This window comes from Lepidothrix coronata, unplaced genomic scaffold (assembly GCF_001604755.1).
Source record: "Lepidothrix coronata isolate B3197 unplaced genomic scaffold, Lepidothrix_coronata-1.0 Scaffold13, whole genome shotgun sequence".
NCBI lineage: Eukaryota > Metazoa > Chordata > Aves > Passeriformes > Pipridae > Lepidothrix > Lepidothrix coronata.
In genome coordinates, this window is record NW_016690193.1 from 8,258,953 (window position 1) to 8,274,195 (window position 15,243).

At 41.3% G+C, this 15,243-nt stretch overlaps 1 protein-coding gene across 1 annotated transcript in view; it reads left to right on the forward strand.

The window, feature by feature from the left end:
• Positions 1 to 839: 839 nt before the first annotated feature.
• CPE (carboxypeptidase E) overlaps positions 840 to 15,243 on the forward strand; it is a 57,076-nt gene continuing 42,672 nt past the window's right edge. The window contains exon 1 of the mRNA XM_017805950.1: positions 840 to 1,119. Within this exon, the coding sequence (XP_017661439.1) occupies positions 840 to 1,119 (280 nt within the window). The remainder of the gene's footprint in view (positions 1,120 to 15,243) is intronic.

Here is a 15,243-nt window from a genome sequence, read left to right on the forward strand (position 1 = left end):
AAACAACCCCCCCACCCCAAAGAAACCGCAGCCAAAAAAACCTGAAACAAACAAGCAAAACAAAACCAAAAAAAGCCCCAAACCAAAACCCTAAACCCAACAACCTGATATGGAAGTTGCTCTTTAGCATTTAGCCTTTTGCTTTTATCACTTGTCCTTTACAGGTTGTTTCAACATAATCTAAACAGCTATGCCTATAAAAACGGGTTGAAAAATCATGGCTTTGGAAGTCCTGCAGTATCTGTGGTCTAGAAGAAACTGTTGTTTATTAATATATGGTGGATGGTTCTTCACAGGAACATTCCCACTGAACATACTAGGATGCGCTCTCTAAGGATTGTCAGCATCAGAAAGTAAGTCCAGCTTTATCCTTTCCGTTCTGTGATGCAGCAAAGACACCTTACAGATGATGAGCAAAGCAATCTTACAGATGATTGTTTATAGTTATACTATAGACCTATAGCACAGCTCAATCAAATACAGTCGTGTTATCCTGTAATGGCACTGTCTGAATCATTCATGGAGCACTCTTGTTAGTTTAGCTTTGTGGCAGTGGGTTTACCCGCTAGGACCGCATAAAATGATGAAGCGGTGCGGAAAACGCGCACCTGGATTCTCCCAGTGCTTTTTGATGAAAACAGCTATAGCAGCTTTCGCCCGCATCTTGCGGCCCCGGCCCCCGCCCCTCCGTGGGCGCGCCCGCACCTCCCGCCGCGGATCGCGGAGAGGGAGGAGCGGCCGGTCCCGCCCCGCCCCTCCTCCCCCGGGCCCCCTCCCGCTCCCTCCCTCCTTCCCTGCTGCCGGGGCCGGCGGTAGTTGCGCGGCCGCAGGCGGGCGGGATGGCGGTGCGGGTGGTGCTGGCGCTGTGCGCGGTGCTCGCTGCCTGCCGGGCGGCGGCGGCGGAGCCCGCGGCGGGGGCCGCCAGTCGGCGGCGGCGGCTGAGCGCCGAGGAGGGCATCTCCTTCGAGTACCACCGCTACGCCGAGCTGCGGGAAGCGCTGGTGGCCGTGTGGCTGCAGTGCCCCGCCATCAGCAGGATCTACACGGTGGGGCGCAGCGCCGAGGGCCGGGAGCTCCTGGTCATCGAGATCTCCGACCGCCCCGGCGAGCACGAGCCCGGTAAGGGGGGCGGCCCCGGCGGTGCCCGCACCTGGCGGCAGGTAGCGGCGGGGCGGTACTGCCGCCCGGTGCTGCCGCGGGGACGGGCGCTGTCCCTAAAATCCTCGCTGCGGCAGAGGCACCGGCGGTCAGCGATCGTCTGCAGCCGGCGCGAAGCGGCTTTATGCCGCTGCCATTGGATTTAGCGCCCCGTTGCAGGAAGAAACGCGCTGAATTCCCCGGGAGATGTCAGGAGATGCGGCAGCAGCCGGAGTGAAGGCGCTGGAAGCAGGCGCCCAGCGCGGGTCCGCTGGCAGGGGAGGTGCTGGCCGCCCCTTCCCCGCACGCACCGCACTGCCAGGGAAAGCCGTGAAGCAGGAGCGGCGTGCGTGTGAGCGGCGTGGCACGGCCGGCGTGTCCCAGCGGCCGTGTCACCCACCGCGGCACACTGCAGGCACCGGCGCAGATGTCTCGGGATGTGTGGTTGGGTGTACTTAAGGTTTGGGACGTTTTTTATCAAAGGGAATGTGATTGATGCTGTGCACTTGTTTTACGCCTACGAGTGTGCATAGTTCATTGTTTCCAGTTTTAGAATCGATAGTATCACTAATGTCTCTATGTGAAAAGGCTTAATCGTGAAAGCCGCTCAGTACCTTTGGCCCAGCCATAAGCCTCATGCAGCTATGTCCTCACATTTCCCTCAGTGGGTTAGAGCACAGGTCCGAAGGTATGTGACTTTTAGGGAGGGATGTGGCTTCTGTGAGTCTCCGGGGATTTGGCCAATACAATTAGTGTTTAATATTCTACTTTATGACCTGAATATAACCTTGCTTTGCATCCTCAGGGGACTTAATTTTTTTATTTACAGCGTTAGGGCTACTGATAGAACTTGAAGGTTAGAGGATACTGCACATAAGGAAGATAGAAGAGAAAGGCACGGTAGTAAAGCATCGTCTTGAAATGAAAAATGTTGGAATTGCTGTGAAATTTGAAAAATTTCTTTGTGGTATGTTGCCATCTTGATATCAGGGGTGAGGATCCTGAAGCAAAGGATTGCCGCTGTGTAATTTGCACGATACAATGATAACACAAGTCATTTCTGTGGCTTTGGATTACTATCAGGGGATAGTCACTACAGCTCATATTTTTGACTGTTGTGTCAAGCCAGGAGGGCTTGAAAGAGGGACAAAAAGAGCATGCTGCCCAGTCTGAGATGGGTCTATGGCTCTTCCTGGAGACACACTTCTCCTCTTGGTGTCAGTGACGTGAGAAAGGGTTCGTCATTGAGCCTAAGCAAAAGGGAATCCAACAGTATTCCTTTTCTGAAACATGCTTGGTCCCTCACTAAGGGAGGCCTCTAGACAAAAATACCACATGTTGCAACGTCCAAATCACATGTCAGGGAATGTGATGAGTCCTGGCAATCTTTAGTGGTGGATGCTGAAAATGCTGGTTTTTGGAGGGGATTAACCAGGGTTTGAACCAAAGCAAATTCATTGTTTTATTTAAATCCTCAGTTTCATTCTGTCAGGTTCTGAGAGTTTCTCAAAAAGTGCAGAGCTACTGCTCTCTGCAGTGGCACATGGGAGAAAGTCGGGGACTTTTCAGGAAGGGCAACAAGCCAGACCTCATGGTAGTTACCTTGCGCTCCTTTGAAAACACTCCTGCTTCTTTGTTATAGAGCCTAAGCACCTACATATTGTGCCAATGGTTGCATTAGAGGTGTTTTCTTCTTAATAATGTACCCTTTCTTCTACTGTGTAGTAAAAGGCAACACTGTTTGTTTTCGTATGTGAGCTTTTTTAAGCTATGCAGTAAAAGAAGTGGAGCCTTGTATCAGCCTTGGCAGGAAATATGAGGCTGATTCTGCTCATACCTGAGGGGGGAACTTTGCTCACTCTGAGCATCCTACTTAATTCCCAGGGCAACAAATGGAGTAAGGATATTTGGTGAGATAAAGCTTGCAGGATCAGAATCTAGTTTATCATCATCTATTATTGTTAATAAATGACAGAGAAATTCACAGACACAAATACATACAGACATATACTTATTTTTTCTTTTTCCCTGGCAGGCCAAAAAGTTGTAATTTCTGAGCATAATTTATTCCTGCAAGATATCCTGAGTGTCACTGGGTTTATTTTTAAAATACAGGGAAGTATGAACAAAATATATGCTGGGATTCATAGATTTATAGTCTGTAGAGAGCTCGTGCTTCTAGAAGCCTGGTGAGTACACAGGGATGATACCTGAATCATCCAGTGAACAGCTGTGAAACAAAAACGTTTGTGTTCACTTAGCAAGCAAGTTGATGACAAAATAGATCAGGAAAGTGTCTGCAGAGCATCGGTAAAGACTCTTTGTACTGAGTAAATCAAATACTGCACATACATGCAACCATTGCATAATCACACATGGCCATGCAGCATTGTGAGAATATATTTGATAGTATGCAAGCATATAAATCAACTTTAATTTTAGAATATCAGCTATTTTTGAAAGTTAATGTGTAATATATGTGCAACATTTGAAAAAAATGCATGAGAGAAATAGGAAAATTTTAGAAATGTGCTTTAGACCTCCAAAGCAACTGGAAAAAATCCTCAGTGAATGAAGACACTGGAACAAATTGTAAGGGCCTCCTTTTTTCACAGAGTAAATATACATTATGAGGATTTTTTTTTTAGGTCCTAATCCTGCACTGGAAGTCAGAATGATTCCATATGAGCCAGTCTGGTTTCTTGCTTAATCATACAAAGTGTCTTCACAAAACCTGGAAACCCTAATTAGTCATCTGGAAGATGCGAGCTGAGCCTTCAGCCTTTACTGAGTTCTTCCTGGGGACATGATAAATACCAGAAGCGTGAGACTGCCTAAAGTTTCTGATGCTACATTGAATACTTAGAGAATGTACCTTCTCTGCAAACTCAAACACCTCTGCTTCAGTTGTGGTTCATACCAACCAGAGTTTGGGCTGCTGTTCTGCAATTTTGTGCATTTTGTGTTTTGGGCTGTTGTTTGTTTTTGTTTGCTTGTTATTTGGTCGTTGTTTTTTAAAGGTTTTTTTCTGGTTTTGTTTGTTTTGTTTTTGTTTGTTTGTTTGTTTTTTGTGGCAGCAATTTCTTTAGGCTGATACTGCACCTGTATGGGAGATTAGAGCCTGCAATCACTGATGGAAAAAAAGCCCTTGAATAAGGAAAACCCAAACAACCCAGAAATGAAGATATTTGAACTTTATTAAAGTTTTATATTGAGGCAGGTGTTCCATGCAGATAACCTCACTTTGAGTCAGTGAGGAGAATCCTTAAGGGAGAGGAAGATGAATTAGTCTGTGTCAGTGGTTACTTATAGAAGGTGTTGCATAAACCTAGACTGGAAGCAATCAAAATGTTTAGGAGTAACTTTGATTGCATGAGAAAATACGGTTTTGTCCTTGTGCTTGCCAAAAATTGGCCAAGTTGACAGAAGGTGATGGACAGGAAGGTCAGATAAAATGAGGAGAAAGAGGTCGTTGAAACTTGGTGGTGCACCAAGGGATAGCAGAGGACAATTGATGGTAAAACACAGATTTTTATTTTTTTTCTCTAGGACAAACTAAGCAATCTTTTGCCTTAGTTTAGGTACAGGAGGATATGGACTACTCTCGATCTGGATATCTGATGTTCTGTTGAACAAACACCCATGGATGCTGATCTCTAAACGCTTTTTGTTTGTTACCATAATTAAGGTCATTTTGAGTATGTTTGTATTCTTTAATAGCAATGAAATGTATTTAGAACTGATGAATACCAAAAGCAGTTTGTCCACCGTTTATGTTCAGCCACTTGTCTAGGCATGCTGCCACTTCTGGCTCATGTGTACTATTGATTTTGGAGGTGGAAGATCAGTCCTCTCCATTACCACTTCACTTTCAATGTGAAAGTGAAATATTTTGACACTTTCAAGATTCCTAGGTTGGATGTTTTGGGGTTTTTTTTCCTTGCATTTACATAAGAAATTGCAGGTAAATATTTCTATGGCTTCGTACTTTTTAAAAAATATAAACTACTAATATTTTAATAGTGTTTATTTTTCAGTGTTTAGTTTTGCAAAGAAATCCTCAAAGCAAGGCTTATTAATTGGATGGTTACATGTGTAACAGATACAGGCCCTGAAAATTAGTTTTGCATAAATTGGATGAACATATAGATTTTGTGACAAAAAATGACCTGCAAATTTGTGGCATTTTCATCAAAGTGTTCATGCTAGAGAACAGGAAACAGAAATCCTGAAAATATCAGAATAATGAGATTTTTGTAAACAAAATATTTAACGCTTTTTTAGTGTTAATGATTTTATTGTTCATTCTTTTCCCCACAAGCGTCTTTAATAATACTTCAGATAGAAGGAAAAGGTTTATTTGTAGTTGAGTGAGACAACTGATCTTCTAGAAAATTGCATACCTAGGATTTTGCAGTTTCGCACAACAAAGCATTGTGAACCTGTGAGGCAGGAGCACACTGAGTGTGAGTTGAGCAGTGCATTTGTGACTTGGAGCATTTTCAGGGCCTTGTGGGTGAGACTGCAGTTGATTTTATGAGGTGTAACTCAGCTACATTAATCCTGGGACCCATCACTTTATCAAAGACCCCACTTGGCAGGATGAGGAAATGAGCTGGGTGGGTCAGTGCTGGCACAGAGCCTGAATAAGCTGCTTGGCTTCCCAAATTATAGCTGCTGTACTAGCCCCCCCCCAAAATCACCAGATGTGAGGCTCTCAGTTTTTCACATCCCAGCCCTGCAGTGTTTCCTCCTGCAAAAACATAATTAAAGGGTGACTAAAAGAGAAAGGAAAATCATGGCTCTATATTGATAAGTGGGGAAATCCAAGATTTGTCCTCTAATGCAGAAACTATGGCTGGTTTTTATTCTGTCAATGAAGTGATCCCTTATTCAGCTGTGGCACCAGCCATGTGAGCTAGTGTTTTTGGTGGTAAGAAATTGTGATAAGTAAAGCTGACAAAATAAAGGGAGAAGAATAATTTCTCATAATGTCTTTATGTCACTGTTGCACAAAACCTATTTTAAAATATTTTTTAAATTACTGTGATTTAGAAGACTCTGCAGCCATTTCAGAGAACCATGAGCAAGTGCTGCTCTTTTTCAAAAGAGAAAAAAACAGCAGTAAGAAGGAGAAAACATGTAGGAGGCTGCCATGATTTTAGCCCATCGTGGGCATGGTAGTCTTAGAGTGGGGAGACCACTGGATATTGCCTGTGGGTCTTATAGGCTGTCCTGCTTCAGATGGGTAAGTGCAGTGCTGGGTTTGATGGCAGGGCATTGTATCAGTGGTGATGTCAGAAAGTATAGAGCTCGTCTCTTGCTTATGGTGATGTCATCAGATACAGCTGTTCTAATTTTATTACCTACAGTTAATTGCACTTGATTTTCTAAAGGTGCTTTTCCTTATGCTCTGAATCTGCACGTAAAAATTGTGTGAGCTCTTTGATTGGCTCTATTCATATCTCCTGTATTTGCAGAGCATTAATACAGATTGCATATGGGAAGAGCTTGTTATTAAATCCAGGTATTAGAGAGCAACCCTAATTTTTGCATACTTGAGTTTTAAGCAAACACCAGTTTTTATCAGGGGCCTCTCGTTTAGCATTCCCTTTCTGAAGGGAGATGTTGAAGGGTAGAGGGCTGGTTGCTGGTAAATGCATGTGCACGGAGTTCACACTCATCCAGCTGCACTCCATAAAGGTAGGGGCTGTAAATGAGTGGATATAAGCAGAACACTTTGTATCAGGAGTAGAGGGGATGCTGTGCTGATCATTTTCTGTCAGCTGTAGTTTTGCTTCTCTTCTGGCTTAGGTTTGCAATCCTCTTTAAAGGTGAGCTGCTGTCTGGGCAGCCTGGTAATAAGAGCACCTTCAGCACCAAATCACGAGTGGGAGTAGGGCAGCTGCTGGTGTCTCTATAGGAATGGATAAAATAAAATGCAGAGTAAAACATGCTTAAACCTATTACTCATGTAGCCTTCTGCATTTGGACTTTTTCTTTCCTTTGTGCATCAGGGAACAGATTTTCTTTCAGAGCTTGCGAGGATGTTCTGGCTTTCTCATCAGACACTACCAGCGATATGCTACTGACTTGCCTGCTGGGAATGCAGATCTGGGGTTGGCTGTACCTTGTGCATTCTACAGAAGACTGAGAAGCTGTAATTACCTTTCCAGAAAAATCCCTTATGGGTTTTAGTGCCACTTGGGGTATCCCCCTGGAGTCACCCAGCCAGGATTTGGCCTGGGGTCATCTCTGGCAGGACGATTTTAATGCTGCCTGCATTCAGAGTGAGGTGTTCAGTGTCCTTTGCAGACTGTGTAGGTTACACAGGTCTTGGGAGGGCTGTAAGATTTGCTGGCAGGAAGATGGCTTTCTGTGCATGCTGAGTGGGTTTTTTAAAGGCATGCTTTATTGTTAAGAGCCTTGAATATCTTCCTTTTTTTTTAATGTACTTCATAATGTGCAGTTTTTTGAAAATAGATTATTAATTATTTATTTAAGAGAAAAAATATTATTTCCGTAATAGTTTTGATTTTGTCCTATTTCAGTTTTCATGTTCAGCTAAAAATAGAGGTGCAGAATATACCAAGAGAGAAATGTGCTCACAGAACTCTGGTGAAAATCAAAGAGAGGTAGACGCCTTTATAGATCACATTCGCAGCTAGTTGTTAATGCTATTCACGTTCCCACTGAAGTCAATGGAAATTCACAGTAAGTGTGGTTAGGCGGCTGTGCTAGGCAGTCTGCAGTGTTTTTCTAGAGATACCCTCACTCTAAATTGCTTCACGGGCTAAGGTATTTAAAGACTCCCCTTTCTCTTACATCACTTTAAAAAGGGTTGAGCGGCTGTGTGCTACCTCTGAAAACACTGGATTCCAGCTACGTCATGTCAGAAGTTTCTTTTATTTGCTGGAATAACACAAAGGATAAACAAGCTGTGGTAAAAAGGTCTGTAATTATTAAGAATAAACATGACTCTGCAGAAGGCTGTTGTTTTATTTTTCAGGCTTAAAATGAGTGTGAGTATGCAGAATATTCAGTTTGTTGATCTGACCCAGGCTGCTTTTTACAATCCTACTCCTTTTGAAAGAGTTGATTACTTTTATTTCTTTTAAAGAGTCATCATCACCTCCCACACCTGCAGAATGCCTTAGCAATTCTCAAAGAAAACAGAAGGGGAGCCTGTTTTGTCCTGTACTTGGCTTAAAGTGATCTTTTATTATGGAGACATTAATGTGAACTCCAGAGAGTTAGTGAGAAGTCTATAGAGCATGGTATTTCCCAAGATTTTATGAGACTTTTTGTTAAAGCCAGGAAATTGCAGGTGTGTAATTTCTCAAAAGTGACCTCATTATTAAAATAATTTTTATTTTTTTTCAGGAGAAACTGTTTTTTATTCTATAATTTAGTAATCAATATCTTAAGCCTTTAAATTACATTGAGGGTGAAAAGCACAAGACAGGTATTTCTATTTCAGAATAAACAGAAATTTTTGGTTGTAACAGTGGAGTGGTTACTAGATTCAGCCAATAATTTAGTATTAAAACTAGTTTAGAATTAGTCTGTTTTAATTCCACCTAATTTTTCTTTTCAGAGGTGGTATGTGATGTAGAAGCCTACATACTGGGCATGCGTATTCATGCTTTAGTCTCCCTTTTACTGGTTGTCAGATTGGGCTACAGTGACCTCTGAAAATGTCTGTTTTCCCTACTGACTGCAAGAGGAGGTAACATTGGGCAGGCTTCTGATTTAGGAACATGTGCAAGAGCTTACGGTTAAGACCTGATGAATCCCAGCCTTCATGTGTCATCATCTAACGTACCTTGTTGTGGTTTATTGTGCTTGCTTAGCAAAACATACCATTTATTAACCCTGTCTGATCTTTTCTCAGCAGGTTAATTTATATTGCGAGTCCTCATACCTATTTTAATTCATGTTCCTCCTAAAAAAAAACCAAAACCAAAAACATCATGCCCCAGCTTTTTTTGGTCTACATTTTCTTTTTTAAAAAAATGTCTCATGCATGTATTACCACAGAGTCTTGCTTTTTTTTGTTTTGTTTTTCTTCCGTTGAATTGGGAATTAAACTGTAAAGAAGATTTGTAACTGATTTCTCTTAAAATTTTGTGGAATCAAGCAAAACTGAAAACTGCAGTGGGTACTTTCAGGCTTCTGGGTAAGGTAATTGAGATGATTGTAGAGTTACAATGAGTGGAGTAAAGGGTGCAAACTTCATATATTTCATTTTGGAGTAAGTTGCACATCAATAGCCAGAGTTCAGTGAATTCAATGCAAAGGTTATTTTGGTATGCTGAAGCTAAATGAAGACATCAAGGGTCTAGGTAGTTAAAAGGTTAGAAAAAAAATCCTTATTGGTAAAATGATAAGGATAAAACGGTAGCAGAGTAGATGGGTTTGATTTGCTATGTGACAGGAAATGGAGCTCTTTGAATTGCCATAGGCTGGCTTGTATCATCTCAGGATAAGGATGAAAGCTGGTATTGTATTGGGAGTGAGTTAGGAGCTCTGCAGAACAACAGTGCTGAAACTGAGCAAGTCCCAGCTTGACATGCTGGGATTTTGGAACAGAAGTTCTACCATACTATGAAAAAACACCTGTATGTGCTGTGGTGCCATAGCTGCTCCCTGACACTGAAGTTGTCACTGCTCTTGCTGCTTTCAGGGGCACTGCTGGAGACAAGGACACTAGACTAGAAGTGAGGTCTTGATCTGTAGTGCCCTTCCCTTTGAATGGAGGTTTCTTGCAGTGTGCCAGTGTTGTGCCAGCTGAATGACATCGGCGGCATCTTCCCATCACAACAGCAGGTGATTGGGCCAGTACAAAGGCATGTGTTAAAGATGTGTCTCTGTAGCTACAATGGCCAGGTAAAAGAGAATCTTGAATCATTAACCTGTGGTTGACAGTTCAAAGGCAGTAAACATTTGTTTTTAATGAATTTGTTTTCCAAAGCGAGACATTTATAACTGCATGAGCAGTTAGCTGCTTCCTGGTAGTTGTTAAAATTGAATTATGTGCAAAATCTGACATCCTTGTCAGATTTAAGTCCTTTAAGTCCTTGACTCACAAATGAAGTCCTGTGGAGCAAGCTGAGATAGCCATTCTTTGTATGGAGCTGCTTGTGGCCGTGGAGCATGAGCTGCCTGATTTATGACCAAAGAAAGATACTGCTCTGGCTACAGAGCCTGCCCACAGTGAGAACAGCCATTGGATGCCATTTTGAGTACTTATGCTTTGGTATGATCTACCTTAAAGATGAATGAAAAGAATTGTTTGATCAGAGGGGACATTGGATTGGCCAAGGTTTATTGATCTATTTTCTTAGCAAAGACATCCTTACAAGCGTAGCAGCCTGATGATCTGGTAGGGGTTTTTGGTATCTAGAAAGTATGATCTCAACCTTTGCCATATTAGTTCCTACCTGCTTCCTGTCAGTTTTTTCTTAGTAGCAAATAGCCCCAATGTTTGTGCTGACTTAGCTGTGCATAATGGACATGTGGTGAGGGGTCATCAGGAATTTGTCTGCCATTTACCTGCTGCAGATAGACAGTTTTTTGTTTTGTTTAAAAATCCGCCTTGATAGCATATAAGTATGAAGAAGATACCAATTCCTTTTCTTCAGTGCTAATAGGTAGAGTCAGAGACAGAGACATCAACATTTGCGGAGTTTCCATGTGTTACAGATAGGGGAACAAATCCATAGTTGAAATAAATAGTACAGACCTTCAGTGAAAATCTTGCAGTAAAAATCTTTAGAGGAAAAGTCTGTAAATAAACAGAAACAGAGGAGCATCTGTTCCTTGATACTCCATGAAGCAGCTGATAAAAATAAAATCTGTATTATTACAGTAGCCAATACAAAGTGAAAAAGTACCTGCCAACAGAAGATCCCCTGAATAGAGAAGTTTAGGGGCCAAGAAGCTCATCTGACTTGAAAATTGAAGAATTGTCTGAAATAGATGTTGCCATGGAGACAGAGAGGATTAGCAGCCTGAGACTGATTTCATTGGTCTGCTGCTAGCACAAGTTGCTTGTTTGAGTAGCATTAATATGTTGTCTCATGCTGCTTTATATGCGGAGACCATCTGGCATTAGTGGTATTTAAAGGTGCAGGTCTGTTAAAGAAAGATTTGGCCAACATGGATTGATTTATGTTTGTAAGATAAGTTACAAGAGTTAGGAGGACTTTGAAAAGCTGTTTTGTGCATAAAAATATTCTGAAAAGTCACAGCACATACAGAGATGAAGTGGGGCTTTGGGAAGGAATACGAGAAATTTCAGAGGTTTGTTTTATACTCAGTCAGCACACATTTAAAATATTCACTGGACAAATATGCGCTTTTCCATGTTTCTTCAGGTGTGTATGTGAAGGCAAAAATATTTTGCAAAAATAAGCCTTTTCACTTTGCACTGCGAAGCTGCTTGGGAGCTACAGCTCCACCACCTTGAATAAGCGCGAGATCATATTGTGCATCATATTGTGTATTAAGGAAAAGTATGTTTTAGAGTTAAATGAACAAAATAGGGTCTAACTAAACAAGAGTCCATTTAGCTTACTTCAGAGTCCATGATTTCAAGAAGAAATATTTTCTTTTAGTTTGACTATATGCCTTTGAAAATGAATTTTTTAGCAAAGTATTTGAGAAGAAAGACGGTTTGTAGAGACTAAGATAAACCTTATCTTTGATCTATTTATAGCTGTGAGTCTTCATCTGCTTTCCTTAATACCACTCTGGAGTAGGAGTTATCTTCCAAAGAAGCTTATATGACAGTACTGACATTCCTCAGAGGCTTATAAATTTTCACTACTTTGTTTGATAAATATTATGATACTTAATTGTTCTCAAGGCTTTTTCCCCCGCAGAGATGGCTGGTTAAAAAGTGACCAAATAATAGCCATAAAATGTTCCTGTCTGAACTTATGAGTTCCAGTGTGGAGGTCTTTCTGTGGGCTGAGCATCACAGGGAAAGTGGCTGGAGAGAAAACACTAGACCAAATTTGAAGTTAGGTCTTGATACTATACACTGTGAAAGCATAGGAATGGAAGCATTTTTATGTTCTCAGTTTACCGATGTCCTGAAATTACTGATGAAAAGTATTTATAATGGTGTTCTGGAGCTACATAACACTTGTCCTCAGATATTCATTGGATATTGATGTGTTCAGTGTAGTATGATAATAAAATGAAACAAGGACTTGTGGTCTGTTCCACAAATCTTTGTTTTAAGCTTTTATTCTGGAGCTCCGACTTTGGTGCCAAAATAAATTCTTCATATAATTTTGCTTCAAGTGCAAGACCCAAGAAATACATAGCTGTGGATATCCTAGCTCATTCAAATAGCTTTAGAATGATTATGTTTGATACTTGATGTTTTTACAGCTTAGTTCTGTTTTAACTCTGTCAGAATGAATATAGGGTGCATGAAGAAAGCCAAATAACTTGTCCTCCCAGCCCACTTCCAACACCCAGTTCCTTGCTTGCAAGTCAGTTCAGTCCCTGGAGTTGGTTTGTTTGTTTGTTCTGGTATGGGTTTTTTTTATTTTTTAAAACACTGTCATTCAGTTCTCACAAAGCTTGGGTGCGGTTTTGGGCATAATTCACCCAAAGACCCACCTCACAGTGACACAGACAGTACTATTGCAGGGCTTCCTGCTGCTGTTATCCCTGAGCTGCCTTCCAGTGTTACCTCATCATGTCTGGCATACATTTACCTACTCTCACAACACATGCAGGGTATGCCACACACTTTCACAGTGTGTGAAAGTATTAAAATCAGCCTGAGAGGCTGTGACCCTACCCTCGCATAATTGCAGGCCCTTTGAACCAGATAAACCCACAAGTAATTAAAGACACACTGTGGGGCCCATAGTAGCCTACTCCTACTGTGGGGGATGATAGGGAGGGACTAGCCCTGAGGAGCCAAGGTGTGAGCCACCTACACTGCTTGGTGTGTGGGGATGCCCTTGGTGCCCTTAGCAATGTAGGCATAGCCATAATTGTTGGTTTTCTGTTTTATTATTTGTGCTTAAAAACTTAATTTCTGAAGTCACAGATTTTGGCCAGATGCTTCTTCATTCCTTTGCATTATTTGGTTTGTTTCAGTTCTCCAGATACTGACATTTGACATACCAATATTTATAGTCTGGGAATTAACTTTTTTTTCTCTATTCCATTAATTTCCAAGGATGGAATGCTACTTCCATTTTTGCTGTGTTTCCATAGCACTTAAATGAGCCTACTGCAGCTGATTAAACTATTCACAGATTATTTCAGTGTGAGGAAAGATGATAGAATGGAGAAACAATAGCATCTGAAATACTGGTTGTGCTACATAACATTATCCTGAGGTGCAAACTGGTGTCTTGACTGTATGAAATTGAAATAGCTACAACTAAGCTTTCTTGTCTGGAGCGTCCAACACAATTTTTTAAATTTGCTATTAATGTGAAGTGAAATGAATGTAGATGAATGTATCATAAGTTTTGTGATCTGGTAGCCCTGAAAACTGATGATATGGAAATGTGCTTTTGAAACAACCAGCTGTAAATGCCTAATGACACCTTCTTCTCGTAATACCACCACAGTAGCTCCAGTAGATACAATAGATGTATCTTGACAATACATTTTCTTTATTTAGTGGATTACTCAAATATGATTCCATGTGATGGGGACAATTTTGGAAACTTGTAGTTAGAAACAGCTGAATTATGAGAAAGTGAAATGTGTCCTGTACAAAGAATCAGTAAAAGGCTCAAAAAATGCTTTGTTGAAATACAAACAGTTGGTTTTAGATTTATGCTTCCTAAGATTTGTCCCAGGTAAATTTCACCTTTGGATAGCATTCCAGAGCTACTGCTGTAGTCCTAGTGAAATCACAACATGAAGTCGCTCTGGAGTGTTCAGTTATTGTTCTGAAGACTTGACAAAGATTTAGTGACCATCTATACCTCTGACTTCCTCCTTGAAGTTGCACAGAATATTTGTTCTGCCTGAACCACAGTTTACCCTCTGGAACCCTGGAGCACGGTAGGGCTTGTACAGCTTGCCACAACCCGTGACAGGGAATTCTTTGATATCTATGTTGGCCAAACACCACAGAAACTGGAGATATTGGTTAGTGCAGTCCAATATGTTTTTTGTTTTCTCTTTCCTAGGAACTGGAAAGATTAGGATGATCTAAACCAGAAAAAGGATTCTTTAGTGTCCTCTCTAATGACTTAGTGGCATTTTCTTCTGCTCGTACTCATCTACTCTGCTAGCACAGAATATGATGTCTCTATGAGTTTCTTATTCGCTTGGTATCAACTTTAAATTGCTTTAAATTCTTTTCTCCAGTGTAAAGTAGATTGGTGTGGGGCGGGACATTGAGCATTGTGGTACTAGTCCGAGTTAGGATGAGAGCTGCATTTTGCAAAGACAAATCATCATTCAGAGTTGCACAATTTAAAATTTATATATTGCCTACACCTGTCATCTGGGGGCACTTCCCAGATTATTTCCATTAAATGTATGGAAATTGAGTTAGATGGACCTTACCCTATTGGTGGTATATATTTAGAGTTGTTGCACACTGGAAAGCTGTGAATGGCATATATTTTTTGATACAAGGATTCATTTAAAACATTTTTCTCTTTCTCTTTTTCTTCCTCCTTTCTTTTAGCTACTACTCCTATCCTCTTGACCCTTTTTTTTTTTTTTTAGTCACTGCAGTTGTCTTTTAAAAGCAGCCTCTCAAAATACAGCAAAGGTGAAATAGAGGAGAGGAAACAGAGAAGACTAAAGAAAATGTGGCTTTGCTGCAAATTTTGTAGACTTCCAGGTTTCTCCAGCCTTAAGGCTGCATTATGGGGTGTATCAAGATTGTACTGTGTAGAAGGAAGCTGTAGCTGTAATGCACAAGACCATGGCACAGTAGTCAGCAATTTGTTTATAACATTGTGGTTTAGAGCAGAAACCCTGTCTGTAGGAGATTCTCCAGCAGAATCTCAGGAAAATTGAAACAGCTGTGGCTGTAAAAGGAAACGTACATTAAAAATGCCAGGGAGAAACCACAGACAGGGATCCTCCTCTGCCATTTTTAGC